The following is a 25593-nucleotide window of genomic DNA, read 5'->3' as shown; positions in this document are numbered from 1 at the left end:
AAAAAGAAAGCTAGAGAAACCGCCCCCATTTTTACATCTTTATGTTCGAGCAGCGCATGCAAAATGTCTATGGAGGCATCTGCAAAGCAGCAGGCTGGTTGGCGCACCTGCCTCAGGTGCTACAGGGAAGATCAGGGGCTCACACATCAATGGACTTTGACGGAATGACGGTCCAGGCTTACATGTCCGTTGTAATACAGTTTGATTATACATTTTAGCCCTCCCTGTTTAGCTAGTTATTTATTACATGTATGCTGCCATGTTGGCGTCAGGAAAACGGAAAATTATATCAAATACTTACTGTAATTTTCCTTTCTTGACACCAATCCATGGCAGAATACGAACCCTCCCTTTTTTATCTTATTTGTACAGAGAATGGGGGAGGTTGCTCTAGCTTTCCTTTTATAGATTTAAACAGGTCATGTGGGTGGAGATAGGGGCGGAGCTATATTACATGTATGCTGCCATGGATTGGCATCAGGAAAGGAAAATGACAGTATTTGATACAATTTTCTGTTTTGTAGACTTCATAGTGCAATAGTGCCACCTGGGAATGTCTGTGCACGAAATTGTGTAACAGAGTTTGCATCAGCCTGAAGACTCTGGACAAGAAGCAGGTACATTTATAATGTAAACAACTGGTTTTACACATAGGTTGGACTTGATGGACTTGTGTCTTTTTTCAACCATGTAACTATGTAGAACAGGGGTGTCAAACTCAATTTCATTGCGGGCTGCATCAGCTGTGCGGTTGCCTTCAAAGGGCCGGTTGTATCTGGGTCGCACTACGTACAGAGTGCAGAGTTCAGGATTACGTCAGGATTATGCTACATGCAGAGAGCAGGGTTGAGCCATGCACTACGTACAGAGAGCACGGATTTAAGGGTGCGCTACATACAGAGTGCATGGATTCAGGTGTGCGCTACGTACAGAGTGCAGGGGCTCATGATTATGTCAGGATTATGCTAAATACAGAGTTCAGGGTTCAGCAGTGCGCTACATACAGAGAGCAGGGTTGCGTTACGTACAGAGTGCACAGATTCAGGGGTGCAATATGTACAGAGTGCACAGATCAAGGGGTTCAATACTTACAGAGTGCAGGGGTTCAGAGGTGCGCTACAAACAGAGTGCACGGTTCACAGGTGTGCTACGTACAGAGTGCAGGGGTCCAGAGGTGTGCTACGTACAGAGTGCAGGGGTCCAGAGGTGCGCTACGTACAGAGCGCAGGGGTTCAGAAGTGCGCTACATACAGAGTGCAGGGGTTCAGAGGTGCGCTACGTACAGAGTGCAGGGGTTCAGAGGTGCGCTACGTACAGAGTGCAGGGGTTCAGAGGTGTGCTACGTACAGAGTGCAGGGGTTCAGAAGTGCGCTACATACAGAGTGCAGGGGTTCAGAGGTGCGCTACGTACAGAGTGCAAGGGTTCAGAAGTGCGCTACATACAGAGTGCAGGGGTTCAGAGGTGCGCTATGTACAGAGTGCAGGGGTTCAGAAGTGCGCTACATACAGAGTGCAGGGGTTCAGAGGTGCGCTACGTACAGAGTGCAGGGGCTCAGGGGTGCGCTATGTACAGAGTGCACAGATTCAGGGGTGCAATATGTACAGAGTGCACAGATCAAGGGGTGCAATACGTACAGAGTGCAGGGGTTCAGAGGTGCGCTACATACAGAGTGCAGGGGTTCAGAGGTGCGCTACGTACATAGTGCAGGGGTTCAGAAGTGCGCTACATACAGAGTGCAGGGGTTCAGAGGTGCGCTACGTACGGAGTGCAGGGGTTCAGAAGTGCGCTATATACAGAGTGCAGGGGTTCAGAGATGCGCTACGTACAGAGTGCAGGGGTTCAGGGGTGCACTATGTACAGAGTGCACAGATTCAGGGGTGCAATACGTACAGAGTGCAGGGGTTCAGGGGTGCGCTACGTAAAAAGTGCACAGATTCAGGGGTGCAATATGTACAGAGTGCACAGATCAAGGGGTGCAATACGTACAGAGTGCAGGGGTTCAGGGGTGCGCTACGTACAGAGTGCACAGATTCAGGGGTGCAATATGTACAGAGTGCACAGATCAAGGGGTGCGATATGTACGGAGCGCAGGGGTTCAGGGGTGCGCTGTAACATCTCATTTCAACATCTCCTTCTGGGTTCTGATCTCTGCACCCAGCACTTTGCCCCATCCCCCCACCTCTAAACACATCTTCCTACACACCTCCACAGCCCTCCTCCCCTCTTCCACCTTCCACAACAAACCTCACATCTGTAGTCTCTCCTACCTGATGGCATTTGCAAGAATGCTTTCATGGCCACTAAGTCCTCAAAAGCCTCAAGATACAGCTGCTGGATGTATATTAGAACACACAGGCGCCGGAGCTATCAGGTACCTCTGCCACTGACAGGCTTTGCCGGACCAACAGCGCATGCGCTCAGCTACACGCACACACACAGCGCCACTGGGGAGGCTGAGAAGGAGAGCGCAGGAGAGCGTGTTTACTCCTGTTGCCAAGGAGACCTGTTCCGTGAGAGCGGAAAGCAGCTGGTGATTACAGGAGGTGGCGTCCGGCGGCCACTGTGCGGGCCACACGACATGGCCTGGCGGGCCAGATTCGGCCCGCGGGCCTTGTGTTTGCCACCTGTGATGTAGCGTATGTTACATATTGCACATCTTCTCTGTATTCAAGGGGCTCTGTATGTATACTACCCACAGCTCTGCATAACCATAAACACCATGATAGGGCAAGGGAACAGAAAAACTTGTTACAAGCCTAAAAGAGTTGGTAATGAACAGTAATCTACTGTGGGTAACCTTAGATCAGATTTATTAGTCTAAACATATTTAATATTCAAACCCTCATAAACAATTGTTAGCTATGTAAAATAATACATACCTTTTTTGGGCCAGTGATTACAAAGCTACCAGCACTAAAAGAATTATGAAGGCTGCCATTGTTGTCTTCTTCTGAAAATGCCAATTGCCTGGCTTTCGTGCTGAACACCTGCCTTCAGTGCTTTGAGTGACTGACCCAGAATAAAATGCAAGGTCTGCATGTTTCCTTAATAACAAACATACTGTATGTTGAAGTAAACTGATGTGTCATTTTACTATGCCCTGTATTGAAAAGTAAAGAGAATGATACATACTTGGTGCATTGCAGTCTACGCAGAAATTATTCCCTTTTGCGTTGCGGATAGCTTGGATGGCTACAGCTTCACTTTGACTGTCCAAGCGAGCCTTAAAAAAAAAGCACACAAAAGTTTTAGTTTATAAATGAACAGTAACATATTCATTTTACATATTCTGTGATATTTACTATCAAAAACATTTTCAATACTTGTCACCATCGTCTTCAATACTTGTCACATATCTAGCAGAAAAAGATGTATACATATAAAAACAATAGAGTTATTTACCTTATATAGTCTTACAAGACATTTAAATGAATCGACAGTTAGATTACATAGTTACATAGTAGGTGAGGTTGAAAAAGACACAAGTCCATCAAGTCCAACCTATGTGTGATTATGTGTCAGTATTACATTGTATATCCCTGTATGTTGCGGTCATTCAGGTGATTATCTAATAGTTTCTTGAAGTTATCAATGCTCCACGCTGAGACCACCGCCTGTGGAAGGGAATTCCACATCCTTGCCGCTCTTACAGTAAAGAACCCTCTACGTAGTTTAAGGTTAAACCTCTTTTCTTCTAATTTTAATGAGTGGCCATGAGTCTTGTTAAACTCCCTTCTGCGAAAAAGTTTTATCCCTATTGTGGGGTCACCAGTACGGTATTTGTATACTGAAATCATATCCCCCTCAAGCGTCTCTTCTCCAGAGAGAATAAGTTCAGTGCTTGCAACCTTTCCTCATAACTAAGATCCTCCAGACCCTTTATTAGCTTTGTTGCCCTTCTTTGTACTCGCTCCATTTCCAGTACATCCTTCCTGAGGACTGGTGCCCAGAACTGGACAGCATACTCCAGGTGCGGCCGGACCAGAGCCTTGTAGAGTGGGAGAATTATCGTTTTATCTCTGGCGTTGATCCCCCTTTTAATGCATGCCAATATTCTGTTTGCTTTATTAGCAGCAGCTTGGCATTGCATGCCATTGCTGAGCCTATCATCTACTAGGACCCCCAGGTCCTTTTCCATCCTAGATTCCCCCAGAGGTTCTCCCCCCAGTGTATAGATTGCATTCATATTTTTGCCACCCAAATGCATTATTTTACATTTTTCTACATTGAACCTCATTTGCCATGTAGTCGCCCACCCCATTAATTTGTTCAAGTCTTTTTGCAAGGTTTCCACATCCTGCGGAGAAGTTATTGCCCTGCTTAGGTTAGTATCATCTGCAAATACAGAGATTGAACTGTTTATCCCATCCTCCAGGTCGTTTATGAACAAATTAAATAGGATTGGTCCCAGCACAGAACCCTGGGGAACCCCACTACCCACCCCTGACCATTCCGAGTACTCCCCATTTATCACCACCCTCTGAACTCGCCCTTGTAGCCAGTTTTCAATCCATGTACTCACCCTATGGTCCATGCCAACGGACCTTATTTTGTACAGTAAACGTTTATGGGGAACTGTGTCAAATGCTTTTGCAAAATCCAGATACATCACATCTACGGGCCTTCCTTTATCTAGATGGCAACTCACCTCCTCATAGAAGGTTAATAGATTGGTTTGGCAAGAACGATTCTTCATGAATCCATGCTGATTACTGCTAATGATATTGTTCTTATTGCTAAAATCTTGTATATAGTCCCTTATCATCCCCTCCAAGAGTTTACATACTATTGATGTTAGGCTAACTGGTCTGTAATTCCCAGGGATGTATTTTGGGCCCTTTTTAAATATTGGTGCTACATTGGCTTTTCTCCAATCAGCTGGTACCATTCCAGTCAATAGACTGTCTGTAAAAATTAGGAACAACGGTCTGGCAATCACTTGACTGAGTTCCCTAAGTACCCTCGGATGCAAGCCATCTGGTCCCGGTGATTTATTAATGTTAAGCTTCTCAAGTCTAATTTTAATTCTGTCCTCTGTTAACCATGGAGGTGCTTCCTGTGTTGTGTCATGAGGATAAACACTGCAGTTTTGGTTACTGAAGCCCCCCGATTCACTCGTGAAGACTGAGGAGAAGAATAAATTCAAAACCTTCGCCATCTCCCCATCCTTTGTAACCAGATGTCCTTCCTCATTCTTTCTGGGGCCAATATGGTCTATCCTCCCTTTTTTACTGTTTACATACTTAAAGAATTACTTGGGATTTTTTTTGCTCTCCTCCGCTATGTGTCTTTCATGTTCTATCTTAGCCATCCTAATTGCACCCTTACATTTCTTGTTGCATTCTTTATAAAGTCTGAATGCTGAGGATGATCCCTCAACCTTGTATTTTTTGAAGGCCTTCTCCTTTGCTTTTATATGCATTTTTACATTGGAGTTAAGCCATCCAGGATTTTTGTTCGTTCTTTTAAATTTATTACCCAATGGGATACATTGGCTAATGCCCTTATTTAATATGCTCTTAAAGCAAACCCATCTCTCCTCCGTATTCTTTGTTCGTAATATTTTATCCCAATTTATGCCTTTTAGCAAGGTTTGTAGTTTAGGGAAGTTGGCTCTTTTGACATTCAATGTCTTTGTGTTCCCTTCATGTTTCCTATTTGTGTGATTTATACTAAAACTAATTGACCTGTGATCGCTGTTACCTAAATTGCCCCGTATTTCCACATCCGTGATCAGGTCTGTATTGTTGGTAATCAGTAGATCCAGTAATGTTTTATTTCTAGTTGGTGCGTCTACCATCTGACCCATAAAATTGTCCTGCAAGACATTAAGGAACTGGCGAGCCTTAAATGAATGCGCGGTTCCCTCCGCCCAGTCTATGTCTGGATAATTAAAATCCCCCATTATGATAACACTTCCCATCCTTGCTGCTAATCCAATTTGTGATAGGAGATCCGTCTCCACTTCCTCCCTCAGGTTAGGGGGCCTATAGCATATTCCCAGTATTATTTTCCCCTTAGCTTCATCCCTTTGGAGCTCTACCCATAAGGATTCCACCTCCTCTCTAGCTCCCTATACAGTGCCTTGAAAAAGTATTCACACCCCTTGAAATTTTCCACATTTTATCATGTTACAACCAACAACGTAAATGTATTTTATTGGGATTTTATGTGATAGACCAACACAAAGTGGCACATAATTGTGAAGTGGAAGGAAAATGATAAATGTTTTTCAAAATTCTTTACAAATAAATATGTGAAAAGTGTGGCATGCATTTGTATTCAGCCCCCCGAGTCAATACTTTGTAGAACCACCTTTTGCTGCAATTACAGCTGCAAGTCTTTTTAGGTATGTCTCTACTAGCTTTGCACATCTAGAGAGTGAATTTTTTACCAACTCTTCTTTGCAAAATAGCTCATTTCTGTCAGATTGGATGGAGAGCATCTGTGAACAGCAATTTTCAAGTCTTGCCACAGATTCTCAATTGGATTTAGGTCTAGACTGAACACATAAACATGCTTTGATCTAAACCATTCCATTGTAGTTCTGGCTGTATGTTTAGGGTCGTTGTCCTGCTGAAGGTGAAAGCCTGCCCCAGTCTCAAGTCTTTTGCAGACTCAAACAGGTTTTGTTCTTTTTTTTTTTTTTTTTCTTTTTTTTTTTGCCACTTCAGAAAATTCCTAGAGAGACTAATTCAGCTTTCTCGCTCATATATGTCTCTTCTCATCTCTTCATCACTGTGGCGTATCTATTTTGTTTTCAACGGAAGGACACAACAGGGGTTTACAAGAAAATAATTATATAAACCCTAACCTCACCTGACGAGGCTCAGCCCTTAGTTCCCCTTCTCTAAAATTTTATCTTTATTTATAAATCTCTCTGTTTCACATATCTAAGTGAAAAAAAAAGAAACCATATACATATATATAACCCCCCCTCCCTCCCATCTCCCTCCCTTTTCCCTCCCCTCTCCCCCCCTAACCCTTGTGCAATGCCTATGATCTATTTGGTAGGTAGTTAAATCCTGATTTTTTCTGCATAACTCCATGTTTTTTTAAACTCCTTCCAACATTTCCATTTGTCTACTTCTCTCTTTTCCTCTTTGTACAAAGAAAACTGCTCCATGGTGTGGGTCTCCTCGACGGCATTGAAACAGGTTTTGTTCTAAGGTTGCCATGGCTCCATCCATCTTCCCATCAACTCTGACCAGCTTCCCTGTCCCTGCTGAAGAAAAGCATCCCCACAACATGATGCTGCCACCATCATGTTTCACGGTGGGGATGATATGTTCAGGGTGATGTGCAGTGTTAGGTTTCCGCCACACATAGCATTTTGCTTTTAGGCCAAAAGGTTCAATTTTGGTCTAATCTGAATAGAGCACCTTCTTCCACATGTTTGCCGTGTCCCCCACATGGCTTCTCACAAACTGCAAACGGGACTTCTTATGGCTTTCTTTCAACAATGGCTTTCTTCTTGCCACTCTTCCATAAAGGCCAGATTTGTGGAGTGCTTGACTAATAGTTGTCTCCCACCTGAGCTGTGGATCTCTGCAGCTCCTCCAGAGTTATCATGGGCCTCTTGGCTGCTTCTCTGATTAATGCTTTCCTTGCCCGGCCTGTCCGTTTACGTGGACAGCCATGTCTTGGTAGGTTTGCAGATGTGCCATACTCTTTTCAATTTTTGGATGATGGATTGAACATTGCTCAGTGAGATGTTCAAAGCTTGGGATACTTTTTGGGAACCTAACCCTGCTTTAAACTTCTCCACAACTTTATCCCTGACCTGTCTGGTGTGTTTCTTGGTCTTCATGAACCTTTTGTTCACTAAGGTTCTCTTATTAGATTACACACAGGTGGACACTATTTACTAATTAGGTGAGTTCTGAAGCCAATTGGTTCCACTAGATTTTGGTTAGGAGTATCAGAGTAAAGGGGGCTGAATACAAATGCATGCCACAATTTTCAGACATTTATTTGTAAAAAAAAATAAAGAAGACCATTTATCATATTTCCTCCACTTCACAATTGTGTGCCACATTGTGTTGGTCGTTCACATAAAATCCCAATAAAATACATTTACGTTTTTGGTTGTAACATCACAAAATGTGAAAAATTTCAAAGGGTGTGAATACTTTTTCAAGGCACAGGCACAATTTTCATACTTTTGGCTGTGTATGCCACCAGAATAACATTAAAACGAAACAATCCAAATGAATTTGAAGTGCAGATTTCCAGCTTTAATTCAAGGGGATGAACATAAATATCAAGTTCAAATTTTAGGAACTGCAAGCATTTTTATACACCATTTTCAGGGGCTCAGATGTAATTGGACAAATTAATATAATCATAAATAAAATGTTAATTTTTAATATTTTGTTGAGAATCCTTTACTGGCAATGACTGCCTGAAGTCTGGAACCCATGGACATTACCAAAGACTGCATTTCCTCCTTTCTGATGCTTTGCCAGGCTGTAACTGCAGCTGTCTTCGGTTGTTCTTTGTTTGTGGGTTTTTCTGCCTTCGGTTTAGCCTTTAGTAAGTGAAATGCATGCTCAATTGGGTTGAGATCAGGTGATTGACTTGGCCATTGCAGAATATTCCACTTCTTTTCCTTCAAAAGCTCCTGGGTTGCTTTTGCAGTGTGTTTTGGATCATTGTCCACCTGTATTGTGAAGGACCGTCCTATCAACTTTGCTGCATTTGGCTGAATCTGGGCTGACAGTATATCTCTAAACGCTGCAGAATTTATCCAGCTGCTTCTGTCACATAATAAATAAACACCAATGACCCAGTGCCACTGGAAGCCATGCATGCCCATACCATCACTGCCTCCATCATGTTTTATAGATGACGTTATGTGCTTTGGATCATGAGCTGTTCCAAGCCTTCTTCACACCTTTTTCTTCCCATCATTCTGGTACAGATTAATCTTAGTTTCATCCATCCAAAGAATGCTTTTCCAGAACTGGTCTGGCTTTTTTAGATGTTTTTTGGCAAAGTCTAATCTGGCTTTTCTATTCTTCAGGCTTATGAATGGTTTGAACCTTGTGGTGAACCCTCTGTATTTGCTGTTGTGAAGTCTTCTCTTGATTGTAGACTTTGACAATGATACTCCCACCTCCTGGAGAGTGTCCTTAAATTGTCTGGATGTTGTGAATGGGTTTTCCTTTACCATAGAGAGGATCCTTCGATCATCCACCACTGTTGCCTTCCGTGGATGTCCAGTCCTTTTTATGTTGCTGAGCTCACCAGTGCGTTCTTCTTTCCCCAGAATGTACCAAACTATTTATTTGGCCACTCCTAATGTTGCTGCTATCTCTCTGATGGATTTGTTTCATTTTTGGAACCTTACAATGGACTGTTCCACTTGCACGGGCAGCTCCTTTGAACGCATGATGTAGGTTCACAGCAATAGATTCAAAATGCAAATACCACACTTAGAATCAACTCCAGACCTTTTACCTGCTTAATTGATGAAGAAATAATGAAGGAGTAGCCCTTGGCCATGAAAAAGCCTTTGATTCAGTTGCCCAATTACTTTTGGTCCCTTGAAATAGGGGGGTGGCTATTCTTAAAGAGGTTGTAAACCTCTGAAAAAAATTCTCAAAAAAAAAAAAAAACCTGCAGGACAAAGGCATAATGAGCTAGTATGCATTGCATACTAGCTCATTATGAAATACTTACCTTAAAACAAAGCTGTTTCAGTGGTCCCTGCATACCACTGTCATGGCCGACATCTTTCCCAGAGCTTCTTCCGGGTGCTGTGATTGGCCAGAGCCGCGATGATGTCACTTCCGTGATGACATCACACGTGGGCCATTCCTTCAGAGTGCATGCGCTAGTTATGTCACTGGCTGCATGCACTGGAAATATTGTTTGATGTGATGTAAGTAAAGAGACAGCACAAGCCATTACTGAAAAAAAGCCATCTTCACTGAATAAGACCCAGCAGGAAGAGGAAACACCACACAGGAAGAAGTACTAAAGAGATGCACCATAGAATTGCATTTTAGTGTTAATAAATGAACATTGTGAAATTCAAAAGAGACACAGCAATAAAACATTCTATAGTTTAAGTCTCATAGGTGGTTTTGAAAATCTACCACTACGGGTGAAGACTGGCCCTTGTGCAAGGATTCCTTTAGCCCTCTCTGAAGTTACTGGGATCCTCTTATTACGTACTGGCATGCTCTGCGCTTGACAGCTGTTGGTATACTTGTTTGCTCAGAACTGTCATTGCCATTAGTATGAGGCATCGCCTCTGTACATGCCTTACTGTCAATGGGTGAATATGTCCTTGTGATACTAGGTGAGTCTGATCTATCAATGGGATACTGAGATTCAGGCTGCTCTGCCACTCTCAAATCCACTTGATTGCGGCGATAGAGAGTTCCTTCAATGTCCACAAGATAGGAGCATGGTGCAACCTTTTGCAGACAAGTACCCATTCTCCAACGGTCTGTTCGATCCCCAGGTAATGGTTTCATATGGATTCGTTCCCCAATAATCAGTTCTGGCAAATCTCTGGCCGACGTGTCATATCGTGCCTTTGACACGTCTCTTAATCTTTAACTTTTCTTTACCACCTTGTATGACAGAGGGTTCAAGCAGCCTATTTGCTACTGGTAAGGAGGTCTTTAATCTCCTTGACATCAGTCTTTGTGCTGGACTACTATCCATGCCTTTGGTCGGAGTGTTTCTCCAATGTAAAATGGGCTTCCGTGGGTCTTTACCATCACTTTGTGCTTTCTTGCATACATTTTTAACAATCTTTACAACCGATTCAGTTTTGCCATTAGCCTGTGGATGACGTGGTGAGGAAGTAACATGTTTAAACTCCCATTCAGTGGAAAATTTTCTGAAATGTAAGTTTGCAAACTGAGGGCCATTGTCAGAGATCACTGCATCTGGTTGGCCATTATGTGCAAACTGAATCTTGTACCTCTTAATTGTAGCTTCAGTGGATAAGTCAGGAAGAAGGTCTATTTCCCAGAAGTCTGAATAATGATCGACTAATAGCAGGTATTCCTTGCCTGCGTAGTTTAATAAGTTCATACTGATAATCTGCCACGGACATCACATGTGACATCATGGTTTCTTTTTGTGGTAAATAGTGTGGCTGCTTGCACTGCTGCAGGCTTCTCATTTAACCCTGTGGCTAGGGAATAGTCCTCAAACTCAGCCCTGAAATTGTCCCAGTTACTGCTGACATCTCCACTCACCCTCATTGCCTCAGGCAGTGGAATGCTGTTAGCTGCCATGATGCCATTTTCCTTGCTGCAAATGCTCAGCTTCCAGGTCAGGACTGCAATTGCTAGGAGGCACAATCAGTTCTAAGAACTCTCACATCAAGGCTCTCAGCCTCAAATGTGTAGAAAGAGCATGGATCAAGAAACCTTCTGACACCATGTTCGATGTGATGTAAGTAAAGAGACAGCACAAGCCATTACTGAACAGAAGCCATGTTCACTGAATAAGACCCAGCAGGAACAGGAAACACCACAAGTGTGCACTTTCAGCCCATATTCTTTATATAACTATAGCTTGAATATGTTTTGGTAAATACCTGAAAAAAAGCTAAAATTGTTCTTGTGTCCAAATATATATGGACCTAACTGTATATAGCCTTTATCCTATATAGCCACTACATTAAGCACCAGCAACATATCACACAGAACTGTCAGATAGTGTATGAGTCAGCTCTCACTGGCAGCTATAGGGTGGATCATAAGGGATCGATAACAGAGAGGGGAAGGGGGGGACGACAGCAAGATATACCCAAAATGAATTAATAAGAGTTAGTCCATACAGTCCATAGTAGTAAGGGATATTAAGCGGAAGTCCACAGGATGGATGGATCCACAGGTGCATGGGGATTGCACACACAGTCACCGGCAGCTCCACAGCAGGAAATGGGAGTTCCCTCAGATAAACAAAAACAGCAGAAAGAGGGCGCCTGGGTCAGTGTGATAGTAAAAGCAAGTACCGTATATACTTGAGTATAAGCCGATCCGAATATAAGTCGAGGCACCTAATTTTACAATAAAAAACTGGGAAAACGTATTGACTCGAATATAAGCCTAGGGTGGGAAATACAGCAGCTACTGGTAAATTACACAGGCACACACATGTACCCAGACACACACACACATGTACACAGGCACACACATGTACACAGACACATACACACACATGTACACAGACACACACATGTACACAGACACATACACACACATGTACACAGGCACACACATGTACACAGACACATACACATACACACACATGTACACAGACACACACACACAGACATGTACACAGACACACACAGACATGTACATAGACACACACATGTACACAGACACATACACACACATGTACACAGACACACACATGTACACAGACACATACACACACATGTATACAGGCACACACATGTACACAGACACATACACACACATGTACACACACACACACACACACACACACACGCACACACACACACACAGACATGTACACAGACACACACAGACATGTACATAGACACACACATGTATACAGACACACACACAACCCCCCCCCCCCTTACTTGTTAGGTGGTGTTCCTTGTCCCACTCCCAGCTCTTGTGCAGGACACACGAGGGGGTGCACATGCAGGAATTTACCAGAGGGGGCAGCAAAGAGCCCGATGTCAGCTCAATAAAAACACACACATTCCAAAAGCCAACGCAGCCACTGAGCTCTCCTGCACCCGCCCCTGCCTTCTCCCATCCCCGCCAGACAGCTGGGCACTTCTGCCTCACTCGAGTATAAGCCGAGTGGGGCTTTTTCAGCATAAAAAATGTGCCGAAAAACTCGGCTTATACAAAAGTATATACGGAAACACTTTATTCAGATACACTTACATAAAAGTACCTTGCAAGCTGCACACAGGGAGGATGTGGATCACCAATCAAGCAGTCAGCCGTCACAAGGGACGAGAAGACCACTGTGGGGATAATCTCAGACCTGCCATATCGAGGTGTATAACCAGCAGCATCTCCAGCTCTCACAGAGCTAGCAAGAGACCAAATCAGGACTGGGGCGGGATGCGCCGCCTCCTTCTTCTGATTTGGTCTCTTGCTAGCTCTGTGAGAGCTGGAGATGTTGCTGGTTATACACCTCGATATGGCAGGTCTGAGATTATCCCCACAGTGGTCTTCTCATCCCTTGTGATGGCTGATTGCTTGATTGGTGATCCACATCCACCCTGTGTGCGGCTTGCAAGATACTTTTATGTAAGTGTATCTGAATAAAGTGTTACTTGCTTTTACTATCATACTGACCCAGGCGCCCTCTTTCTGCTGTTTTTGTTTGAGGGAACTACATTGAGCACTGGTGAACTGTGAAACCCCTCATGTACAGTACATCCAGTTGCAGAAAACTTCACTAAGATTTATTATTGCCATATTCTGCAATTGTTTTTAAAAAGATATTATAAGTGAATCTCCTATTGTGTTTACAGTTACCAGCTATAATATGTACTTGCAACTTACACATGTGGTGGAAGCCACGTTGAACAAAGATGCTTCATAACAATAAATCTCTTTTTTGCATAAGTTGGGGATAAAAATGTATATACGTGCTTGAAGGACTAGCTCACCAAACTATAGGTCATAAAGATGGATAAGTAAGCTGAAGCCTAAATTTCATGAAATCCTAAAGAAGTGGGGTCCTTCAGTTTTGTGGCTTGAAATTATTCTCTGTGGCGTTTCATTAATCTGTCGCTTTAATTTTTAAAGGGTCATTATACCAAAACAATAGTTCAGTTTATGGTAGGTGCTGAGAAATTAAATACACTGGAGGTCTTTACATTTGTTGAGGTTTACCACACTCCCTGTTTTTATGTATTTATTTATTTTATATTATAGACAATGCAACAGTAGAACATGCAAAGATGGGCAGAACCATCCAAACAGCCAGGTGGACAAGAACAAGAACAACATATGAAAATATAGCAGAGTGATTTGACTGTTTTAGTATCTATGGCTTCCATGATATCCTAGGCTGACTTAACCAACCAGGCTCTGTCTACAACTAAAATAACACTTTTGGATAGACCGACCTTTTAAGCTGTCATTACATAAATGATGTACCACTTTTTTTTTTTTCCGGTGGGTGAATCCTACCTTGTTTTTGCTACTTTCACAGCACTGTAGACTTGCAAGGATCTGACTTTCAATAGCATGTACCCAGGAATCTCTTTCTTCAAAACTGCCGGTCTCAAAATGCCATGTTTGCCCAGTACTGGATACAATGATGAATTCAAAGTTCTCTTCTTTAGAATGAAAAGGGAATGATTAGGCACTAGTCAGTGTGATATATATAAAACCACATTCATACTACAATCTGTAGTCTGTATATACAGTAATGCCCCATACACACGGTTGGATTTTCCGACGAAAAATGTGTGATAGGACCTTGTTGTCGGAAATTCCGACTGTGTGTAGGCTCCATCACACATTTTCCATCGGATTTTCCGACACACAAAGTTTGAGAGCAGGATATAAAATTTTCCGACAACAAAATCCGTTGTCGGAAATTCCGATTGTGTGTACACAAATCCGATGCACAAAGTTCCACGCATGCTCAGAATAAATAAAGAGATGAAAGCTATTGGCCACTGCCCCGTTTATAGTCCCGACGTACGTGTTTTACATCACCGCATTTAGAACGATCGGATTTTCCGACAACTTTGTGTGACCGTGTGTATGCAAGACAAGTTTGAGCCAACATCCGTAGGAAAAAATCCATGGATTTTGTTGTCGGAATGTCCAAACAAAGTCCAACTGTGTGTACGGGGCATAAAACTATTTTGTTCTGATTAGTGGTGTTTAGTGGAAAATATTCACTAATCCTCTATTCAGAAGATGTGCAAAAAAAAAGTTTAGTAAATCTCTCTATATTAAAAGTTCTGTAAGACTGAACATACATAAGAATAATTATATCCCTTATTTAAACAGTGTGGGAGCAGGATCCTTAACTATATGGCATTTCAATTGTTCAGGAATAATTGGGTATCCGTGTGAGTTTTTGACGCAATGAACAGCATTAAATAAATCTATATCTTAACAACACAAAGTATAGGACCCATTTACGTACATAAAAGCTTAGAGAAACAGTACTTTCGTTTAACATAAATCAGGTTTATATATCCTGCTGGGTGCATAAATTGCAGAAATAATTCTGCAGTTTGTTTTTCTCACTGTGAAACAACATTATGGATATTTTTCTTTTTGACTATAGAATTGAGCAAATCCTCAAGAGCATTATTTTCTCCTCTAAAATAAGTATGGGGTGCTCAGTAATGCTGAGCCCTGCTAAGTCTGCTGTATGGTCCTAACTCCGACAGATCAGTTCTTCTAGGCTTATACCATTAGTGTAAAGAAGGATAATGATGTGCAAGGTGTGTTATTTCATAGCGACTTATCGGATTCAACTTAAGCGCAATCGTAAAGCAGTAATAGATGTTTTGTGGTGGATTGTTTTTGGCAACATAAATTTGCTCCTGGGGTTTTGCCTTGTGGTATACCCCTTTGTGACACAAATAACATGGTAATGGCAAATAACACCTTTTCTCTGGAAGCGGGAAAGAACAGCAAGAAGTAGCTGGGGCTGATTTAGCATGTTGAAATTGCCAAGCCATTATTACTTGCCCTATTCAGACAGGACACTGTGAAATATCAAGTCATTCAACTACGACGTCTTAAGAGATTTTGGGTCACTAGTGTCCTTGGGAACTAGGTAGCTTACAGTTGTATTGGTAATCCAGTGTAACGTGCCTTTTGAGGCAGGACCTTTTTGTATGTGACCTACCTACAAGTCTGGACCTTTTTTTATGTGACCTACCTACAAGTCTGGACATGGCTAGGTTCTTGCAGGTAATGCACCAGGGTTGAGCAATTCATGCAACCCTCCAGTGAGCATTGGGCCATGCAGAGCTAGGGGCTATAGCAAAAGACTAGGGGTAACAGTCAAAAAGCATATTCATTACTGTGTGCAGTGTGCCCTTTTTTTCCTTTACAATGGAAACTGGATTTTTCAATTCATTAAAAGCATTACTAGGCAGTCAAATTGACCACAAACATGTTATATTTATCATTTAGCGCATTATTTAGGTCTTTTACATATCCTGACTATTAAAATCATATCACAAAGATTACCATGATTCCTTGTAACACCCTTAGCTTGGTAATAGTTTTAATGAATTGAAGGAAGGAGCTGTTTGAGGTGGTGGTAAAATAATGGGTTTTAATCTAAATAATAATTTATGTAGAAAAAAAAGACTTTCAGTAGTTAAAGGGTAAGTTCACCTTTACAGAAAATCTGTAAGGTGTACTTACACTGGACCTTCTTCCTCATTCCCCCTGGTCACGATATACAGAAGTCTCGCGATCACCTGCTGTGACACATTCAGTCGCTGCTGCACCGTTGTGGGGATTTGAAATCCCTGTGGCTTAATCTCCTAAACATACCTCGTAAAGTTACGTATAGGAGGCATTCTAATTGGTCGCCGCCGACCAACCAGGACCCGCCTAGCCCGTCCTGTCAGCGATGGAGAAGAGGAGGGAAAGCCATGGAGATTTCAAATTCCTGGACAGGTAAAGCGGCGACCTGGCGTCTCACAGTGGGTGATTGTGGGACTCAGGTACAGTGGGACCAGGGGGGGGTGGGGAGGGGGTCCAGTGTAAATTCACCTTACAGATTTTTTTTTAAAGGTGAACTTACACTTTAAGTGCTCATTTCATGCAAAAAAAAGAATAATTTCATTTCTCAGTATTTCCATTTGTGAACTGAACATTCTTAGAAGATTATTAACTATGGGATCATTTAAAGAATATGAGTATATATATATATATATATATATATATATATATATATATATATATATACATATGTATAAAATAATGCATTCATTTTAACAAATTAAAGTTTATGTCCATCGTTTTTCTTTTTTTTTTTCAGTTCCAGATAGAGTGGGGAAGGGTTTGAACTTCTGTGAGCATGTAACTGCTATCCAGGGCTCAGTTAGAGAGATTTCCCCTCACTTCCTGTCCTGCTGATGTTTTGCAATACAGGAAGTGAGGGGAACTCACCAACAGCAACACAGTCTAAAATAAAAATGCTTTTCTTTAGCAGAGTAGAAAAAGGTTAAAACTGCTGTCAGATTTTAATTTCTGATTGTGTTCCTATTGCCTCACTTCCTGTCTGGTAGAACCATTGTCAGCAGGACTGAAAGGTTATATCTGCCTAACAGAGCCTCAGATAGCAGTAAAAACCTGACAGGAGTTCAAAAGTTCTACCAATTTTTTCAAAACTATAAAATAGCCTTTGGCTTGACATACACTTTAAGTTTAACACCAGTATCAAAGACTGTGTCACATCCTGTCAAGCAAATTGCTGTGGGTACCATGTTTTCCTACACTTCTGTTCTTACAAATTACTAAGAAAGAATTGGTGTTCAGAGGAAGACAAAGAGTTCGAGAAAGACAAGAAGGCAACTTGCAGCTATGGTACTATTCAGCACACATTCCATTGCTCCGCCATTTTACATAAAAAAAACAGATCATTGTCCCTGCCACCCAGAATTACAGTAAGATACAGCTTTTTATGCTCTTTACCTGTTTTATAAATGTTTCTTAAACTACCAAATGTTTTTAATTTCCACATTTTGCGCTTGGCTGGAAGGCGATCCCAGAGAGCAAAGCAGAAAGAATAAAGAAAGAAAGAAAGAGAAGAAAATGGCAGAATTAAAGGATAGACAGGTATCAGGACAACATCAGACACACAGTAAGCATTACAGGCTAGGGTAGAAAGATCTAAACAACTGCACAATAGCTTATCACACACACAAACGCACACGCATTATGCAATAGTTCTAGAGAGGCAAAAAGATAACCACATAGGTCCCATTTTAGTTTTGGGTCTGACAACTATTGAATTATGATGCAGGTCCAAAGATTTTAGTTGTCTAAGTAGCACATAAACTTGAGGTGTCTTTTAAAGAAACAAAAAACAGGTCATCCAATACTGGACAGTCTGCTGAAAACCTTAATGGCATCCAGTCACCTATACAATTCTGTTGCTCCCAACCAAGATTTGTCTGTCATGTCAGGAAATCTAATGTAAAATTAAATGGTTAAAACATGCTACAATCTTCTTCCAACAAGAACTTTTTTTATATATATAATAATTCTACTTACAATTAGACTGCACCCCGTTGTGTCTCCACACATATTATGGATTTTCATATACAATCAGACCAATCACACTAGTGCAATTCATTATAAGTAAGAATGTCTGCATTATTTAAGGATGTAAAAACATTACACCCTCACAATGTATTTAATGCACAGATAATTCTAGACAGAAAATAGTTTAGAAGTAAAGTGCATGTGTAGTTAAAAAAAATGCAGTGCATCTTTTAAGTATTTCCTTTAAAAATGCTTTAAATATATATAATGATCTGCCCGGAATCCAAAGAGCTCCTAGATTCCTTTGGTAAGCTGGCAGCATTGTCTCTGCCGCATTAAAACCCCAAGCAGTGTTGTTAACCCTGCTGGCCTTTAAAACATCTTTGCCTCTTGTCATCCCAATAACATGTGAGGGGAGGCTTAGTCTAGGAGAACTGAACAGGGCTGACATTTTTGTTTGGGATTTCACTGCAGAAGAGGCAATTTTGTCAACTTATGAGAAGCTCACTGGATATCTGTCAGGATCACCAGGTATTTTTTCAATACAGTACATACAATACAGTGATTGTAAGGAGACAACACATGGGGAAATGGGCATGTATTGCAGAGATATACTGGATATCTTTTTATTTTGCTCACATATACTTATATATATAATACAACTACACTAAAAAAGATGATTCTGTCTTTGTATGGAGGTGTTTGCATTATCTGATTAAGTTCAGAAAGACAAACAATCTTCTATTGTATAGAAATGTAAAAATACCGCGCTGACAAATAGCAAAAAGCAGCAGCATACAGTGCGATAACACAAGAAAGTCTATGGAATGGGGAAAGCTGCGCTAGAAATAAAGTCCATGACAGCTGACATCAAGGTAAACAAAATGTCCATTAAAAACATAAAAGATTGTTTATGTTTTTAATGGACATTTTGTTTACCTTGATGTCAGCTGTCATGGACTTTATTTCTAGCGCAGCTTTCCCCATTCCATAGACTTTCTTGTGTTATCGCACTGTATGCTGCTGCTTTTTGCTATTTGTCAGCGCGGTATTTTTACATTTCTGTACAATAGAAGATTGTTTGTCTTTCTGAACTTAATCAGATAATGCAAACACCTCCATACAAAGACAGAATCATCTTTTTTAGTGTAGTTGTATTATATATATAAGTATATGTGAGCAAAATAAAAAGATATCCAGTATATCTCTGCAATACATGCCCATTTCCCCATGTGTTGTCTCCTTACAATCACTGTATTGTATGTACTGTATTGAAAAAATACCTGGTGATCCTGACAGATATCCAGTGAGCTTTTTCTTCTAGAAAAAAGAACTGGCCATAGTGTAATAAATTCCAAACGGTTTTAATAAAAACAAGTAGTACACTTACAATTAGAAGGCAATAACATCGCATATAAAAGATCAGGCCGGCATATATAAAAACAGAGCCCCTTGTTTTTATTAAAACCGTTTGGAATTTATTACACTATGGCCAGTTCTTTTTTCTTCTGGGCAATCTAATGAGTGTGTGGATACCGGACGTGAATCCTAGGGAGCGATCTCTGCCATCTGAATACTGTGGTCATCAGCAAGCTTAGAGGTCTTGGCTGGGCTATAGCCACTCACCTTTTTAAGCTTGCCGTCCGGTAAGCTCAATCTACAGCTACGGTGGTTGGGCACTTTGTTTGTTCATGCACATTGTGGTGTCACTACAATCGTTTATGTTTTTAATGGACATTTTGTTTACCTTGATGTCAACTGTCATGGACTTTATTTCTAGCGCAGTTTTCCCCATTCCATAATCTTCTATTGTAATCTTTGCAGCAGGTAAATGAGCATTCATGACTGCATGAAGAGCCAGAAAACACAAATATACAAAGAGAGAGGCGCCCAGAGGAACATGGTTTCTAAAGTTCCCTTATGACGGCAGCCCTGAGTGCTGGATTCTCCATCTTCATCGTTATGGTCCCTGGATTTTTACCCTATTTAAAGATCATGGACTTTTGTCATTTTACCCCTCTTTTATAAGATTTCCATGCTTATTTATTATCCATTTAATACTGTGGGATATCTTTGCTCTAGTTCCTTGCACCTTTACCTGTATATAGAAAACACAAATATGAATACCATACCATCTGCCTGTCCTGCCGAGCCCTCTGTTTTTGAGGGAGTCATGTTTTTCTTCCTCCCCTTTTTCTTTTTGTCACTTAGTGGTGATGGTGGAGGCTCCTTGTTGCTGGATGGGCTGGAAATCACATCCCCAGTGGAGCTGCTCTCTATTAAAAGAGATAAAAGATACTTACTGAATAGTACTAGCTATGAAAAAGTAATGTGTCATCATACAAAACAAGGACATAAGTCACTATCTTATAACCAATGTTATCAATGTATAATCGGATGAAGGAATATTGAACTTCTGATGGGTTGTAGGTACAAGACATAACTTAGGCCACATTCACATTCGGTCAATTTGGTATGCGATTTGGCTATTGCCAGCAATGGCACCCTCTGAATTTGTGCGACGCCGTGTTTGCAGCGCCGCACCAATTCCCAAAAGTAGTTCCTGTATTACTTTTGGCGACTTTCGTGGGTGATTTGAATAGACATATGTGCATGTCTGTCAGGTGTCTGTCAAATTGCCCCTGAAGTCAGACTGCATTGCCAGTTTGAAATTGAATGATTTATAATCCGCCTCAGTGTGAACCTGGCCTAAATATGTTTGCATGAAAGCTTCATTTTTTTTTTTTTTAAACATCTTAATTTTTCATATAGATCATAAGACTAGAGCATCAACCTTAAGTGTTTTGTGAGTTCAGTAATAACCAGGTAGTAATTTTGCAATAAAACTTTATTTATCCACGACCATACTAACTTGCAGAACATGTTAAAAACATTTGCCATGGTTCAGGATCTACTGTGTAAAACTGCTTTTGTACACTACTAAAATGATTTAGCTTTTCAGGAAATTCATGTATCCATATTGCCTGACAGAAGTAAACTATGATCTATAAAATACTGCCTCAAACTAGGCTTTTTACAGTGATCTTCTTTAAACCCACATAAAAAGTTGTAGTTAAATGCAAAAATTAGTATGTAATTATTTTTGTTCTCTACAACCATTATTATTATTATTATTCACGATTTAAATAGCGCCAACAGTTTACGCAGCGCTTTGCAATGTAGAGAGGGGACAGCACAATTACAGTACAATGCAGAAGGGACAGGAGGGCCCTGCTTGTAGAGCTTACATTCTAAAGGCAGAGGGTGGTGGTACAAAAGGTAATAGATGGGGGTAATTATTTAATGGGGTTGTTAAGTGAGTGTGGCTTCCCTGAATAAGTGAGTTTTCAGGGATTTCCTAAAGGTGGACATGTTAGGGGCTGATTGGATATACTGCGGCAGGGAATTCCAGAGGATGGGAGAGGCTCTGGAGAAGTCCTGAAGATGAGCATGAGAGGAGGTAGCAAGGGAGCTGTCTTATCCTGGACAGAGGTCTGTAGGAACATCCAGATTATGCAGGAGTGTATTGGAGGCTACATGGAGACACAAGTGTCATGGAGGAGCAAGGGGGAATACTTGGAGACACAGGGGCACAGAGGTGTGACCTTGAGACCACAAAATCATACGTGGACAGGGGATGTACCTGGATTCACTGAGCACACTGAAGTCACTAGATGACATGTTGATTGCGAGCGCACTTAGAGCCACTGGAGTCAATAGATGACACATGGACTGGGAAGGCACTTGGAGTCACTGGGCACACTGGAGTCAATAAATGATGCAGAGACTGAGAGCACACTTGGAGTCACCAATACCCAGAGGGTGGAGGCAGGCACAAATGTTACAGGAGTTATGGGGATACAGGTAGGTACTGTAGTAGGAGGGGGTTAGAAGAAGCATAATGGGAAGTTGCTTAAATGCAGAACCATTCATTGTTTCACAACTTAAGGCTGCACTAGTCAGGAGTGCTGCCAACTGGCCGTGGAGCTGATCAGGAGCGCTGTCTCCTGATTGGTGGCAGCACTGCAGCTCTGGGTGTGCCACAGACGAAACTCAGTGCTGGATCACAGGAGAGGTTTGTGTGACATTACCCCACCTCACTGTCTTTTATGGGGCCTCCTCACCCCTCAAGATCCTTGTTTCAATTGGAAAGCTACAATAGAGCCAACACATCAGATGCAGGGAATTTCTTTATTCAGAGCAGAGACCCTTCCAGTCAATTAGTTACTGAATTATTCCATAAGAAATCTTGGAGTCCGGGATTTGGTGAACTTAGTATTTTTTAGATGGATCAGCTGAAGGAGTAGCTAAAGCTGAAGGACAAAAGAATTCAAAACCAGATCTGTGAGCAGTTAAACATGGAAAGTATTCCATAACTTGAGATGCAGAGGTAGACAAAGTTTGGAGAAGACTGGATCTATCTTTGCAGTGATTACATAAGGTTAAATATAATGTGCCATCTTAGAAAAGTGGTCCACCACTACCTAAATAACCATACAGCCACCGGAAGAAGCAAGGTTTGTAGAGGTGGTGTGTTTTAATTGGTGTATGGTGGAAGTTCATTTTTGCTTAGATTTAAACAGATTTTGTATCATTGGTAATTAAAAAAGTAAACTATTTTTATACATATACCGCAGTTGTTCTTTATGGAACCCCTTTTGGTGGTAGACTCCCTTTGCGCTCCCATCATTTTCTTTTGTCGTAGAGGTGGCACCAAAGTTCTGTGAGAATGGGTAGCAGAAGAAGAGTGCCTGTAGGTGCATAGCTGGGAGACTTGGTTTGGGCACAAATTTCACAAGCTTTTACATCCTTTTCCTCTACATCGTGGGCATGCGCACTATCACATCAAAGTACGCACATGCGCACTCGCGCATCGGCACATTGGCATACGCCAGGCGAGCTATTTAAACTGAGCTTCTGCATAGACTCATTGCTGTTTGGTCTGCAGCTTCTGTGTGTTCTGACCTGTTACCTGTGCTGACTCCTCTTCTGCCTGCTGCTCTGTTTATCTGCCTGAACATTACCAACCCGGCCTGCCTGACCCTGCACCTGCTCATGCAGCCTGTCATGGCTCTGCTCTGCAATTTGCATCTGGTTCCTGTTCCAGCTGCGATCCCAGCCTGCCACGGCCCTGGTCTGCCTAACCACCACCAGCCTGCCTGCTGCACATCCATCCATGGACAACCAGCCTGCCTGCTCCACATCCGTCAACGGACAACCAGCCATACAGACTACAGGACTGATCTCAGGCCCTCCTAAGCCAAGCTTCTGTGGCTGCTAACTCAACTTCAGTGACCCACAAGCTGGTGTGGTACGAGAGGCCCTCCTCTACATGTCAGGCTAACGAACCAGGTACGTGACATGGAGCCAGACCACAAAGCGGTTATATTACCATGTGCAGGAAAATTAGTATTAAGGATTTTTTTCATGAAGCTGGAGCTGGGCTGTAACCCAATACTGAAAAAAATATTGTTCACAAAAGGATTGTTTTTGGGCAGTACCAATAGTTTAGTGGCACATTTGGATTTAAACACTATAATGCCCTGTACACACGACTGGTTTTGCCTTCGGAATAAACTCTGATGGTTTCTCCGACGGAACTCCGACGGAATCCATTCAAGCGGTCTTGCCTACACACGGTCAAACCAAAGCCCGACCAAAGTCCGACCGTCAAGAACGCGGTGACGTACAACACGTACGATGGGACTAGAAAAAGGAAGTTCAATAGCCAATAGCCAATAGCTTCTGTCTCGTACTTGCTTCAGAGCATGCGTCGTTGTTTTTTTTTAAGTCGGAACAGCATACAGACGAGCGTTTTTTCCCGATAGGAATTGGTTCCGTCGGAAATATTTAGAACATGTTCTATTTCTAGGTCCGTCAGAATTTTCTAAAAAAAAAAGTCCGATGAGGTATACACAGGATCGGAATATACAATGAAAAGCTCCCGTCTGACTCTTTCTGTTGGACATTCCACTCGTGTGTACGCGGCATAAGGAAGACTAATGGAAAAGTTTGGTTGCTATAGGCAATACCAGTGTTTTGACTTTCCTCTAGTTTTCAAGGCCAGGCCTTGGTAATGTGTCTTGATTGTATCTGCCATCTGTTTGTATTGTTTGTTTTTTATATTAAAGATTTTATGCAAACCAAATAAACAAATGAGGTGACAAGTTGATTTTCAGAGGAAAAGAGAACAAAAAATATTCAGCTGTGAGACAGTTCATTACAATTAAAGATAAGCAGACAAAACAATTAGTGTGGCTGTTTGAAAAGAGATAATTAAAACATGCATTCCAACAGAGATGATAACCTTTCATATGCTTAGAACCCAGATGGGGTAATCGTGCTGAAAAAACAAAATTAAAAAAAGAAGACGTCTAAGAAGCAAGTCAGTCATGTAAATCACTGTAAATGTTCAGCTGCATTTGTGCAACAAAACGCTTTTGGAAATACATCAATAACGTGTTAGAAGTTCACCTGTCAGCTGTATTGTGCTTTATAACTGATTTCTAATGACTACAGTCAACTCCGCACTTTGCAAAGATTTTTGCACCTATATTAGTGTTGGTCATGCAACAAGGGGGCTACATATAGTATTAAGTATATGCAATAATACAGAAGACAGTTAGGCTGCAGACGTTGTACCAGTAATTGTCAAAAGCTGCAAGATAGGCCGCAGAAAATGGTTAGAGACTGGCAGCATGGTACAGGTGTGGTTGGAGACTGGGGACGTGCAGCAGAAGACTGAGACAGTGCACATTACAAGAGACTACTAGATATCCCTGCAATTACATGGCCTTTACAAACCATTGCTCCTGCACTTTTGCTCTTTACAGTACAATTAAAATCTACTGTCTCCTACCATATCTGAAAAGATCAGAGAAAAAAATTGAAAGAGGAAAGGGAATAGACAGCACAGAAAAATAAAGGCAAAAGTATTTAACGCAGACCTTGCAGTACAATACACGGTCTACTTATAAGATCTGGTCCCCCAACCCCTGTAAAAATCATTGCCTCATAGTGTTTCAAAACTGTACCTGTAAATAAAAAACGTACCTAATCCCTGTCTTCCACATCACTAGGCATCACATGACATCACTATTCTTCTCAGGAGATCCCTGGGGAATGATAAGTGCCTCAAAATTTTGAAGACACTCCAGTGCAAGGGCATCTACTCTGGCTCTACCTGGAAGGATGTTACCCTTGCCTACAGGTACATTTTTGCAATGATATAAGTCAAAGCTCCCAACTGTCCCTGATTTCGAGGGACTGTGCCTAATTTTGAGCAATGCCCCTCTGTCCCTCTTTACGCTTCACTTGTCCCTCAATTTGGTCTGATCTATAGAGTATATAAAATGCACTTTT

At 41.7% G+C, this 25593-nt stretch overlaps 1 protein-coding gene across 3 annotated transcripts in view; it reads right to left on the bottom strand.

The window, feature by feature from the left end:
* The window catches only part of AGAP2 (ArfGAP with GTPase domain, ankyrin repeat and PH domain 2), a 466034-nt gene that overhangs the window by 35468 nt on the left and 404973 nt on the right, over window positions 1–25593 (bottom strand). For 2 of the 3 annotated variants that reach the window (XM_073613744.1, XM_073613743.1), the window contains exons 12-14: window positions 20364–20507; window positions 14167–14315; window positions 3134–3224 (exon numbers count right to left, since the gene is read on the bottom strand). In XM_073613744.1, the coding sequence (XP_073469845.1) occupies window positions 3134–3224; window positions 14167–14315; window positions 20364–20507 (384 nt within the window). Of the gene's footprint in view, window positions 1–3133; window positions 3225–14166; window positions 14316–17658; window positions 17719–20363; window positions 20508–25593 lie in introns of all 3 variants that reach the window. The other variant, XM_073613742.1, reaches the window with a different exon arrangement.

Source organism: Aquarana catesbeiana, linkage group LG02 (assembly GCF_042186555.1).
Source record: "Aquarana catesbeiana isolate 2022-GZ linkage group LG02, ASM4218655v1, whole genome shotgun sequence".
NCBI lineage: Eukaryota > Metazoa > Chordata > Amphibia > Anura > Ranidae > Aquarana > Aquarana catesbeiana.
This window is presented reverse-complemented; position numbering and strand designations above follow the sequence as displayed.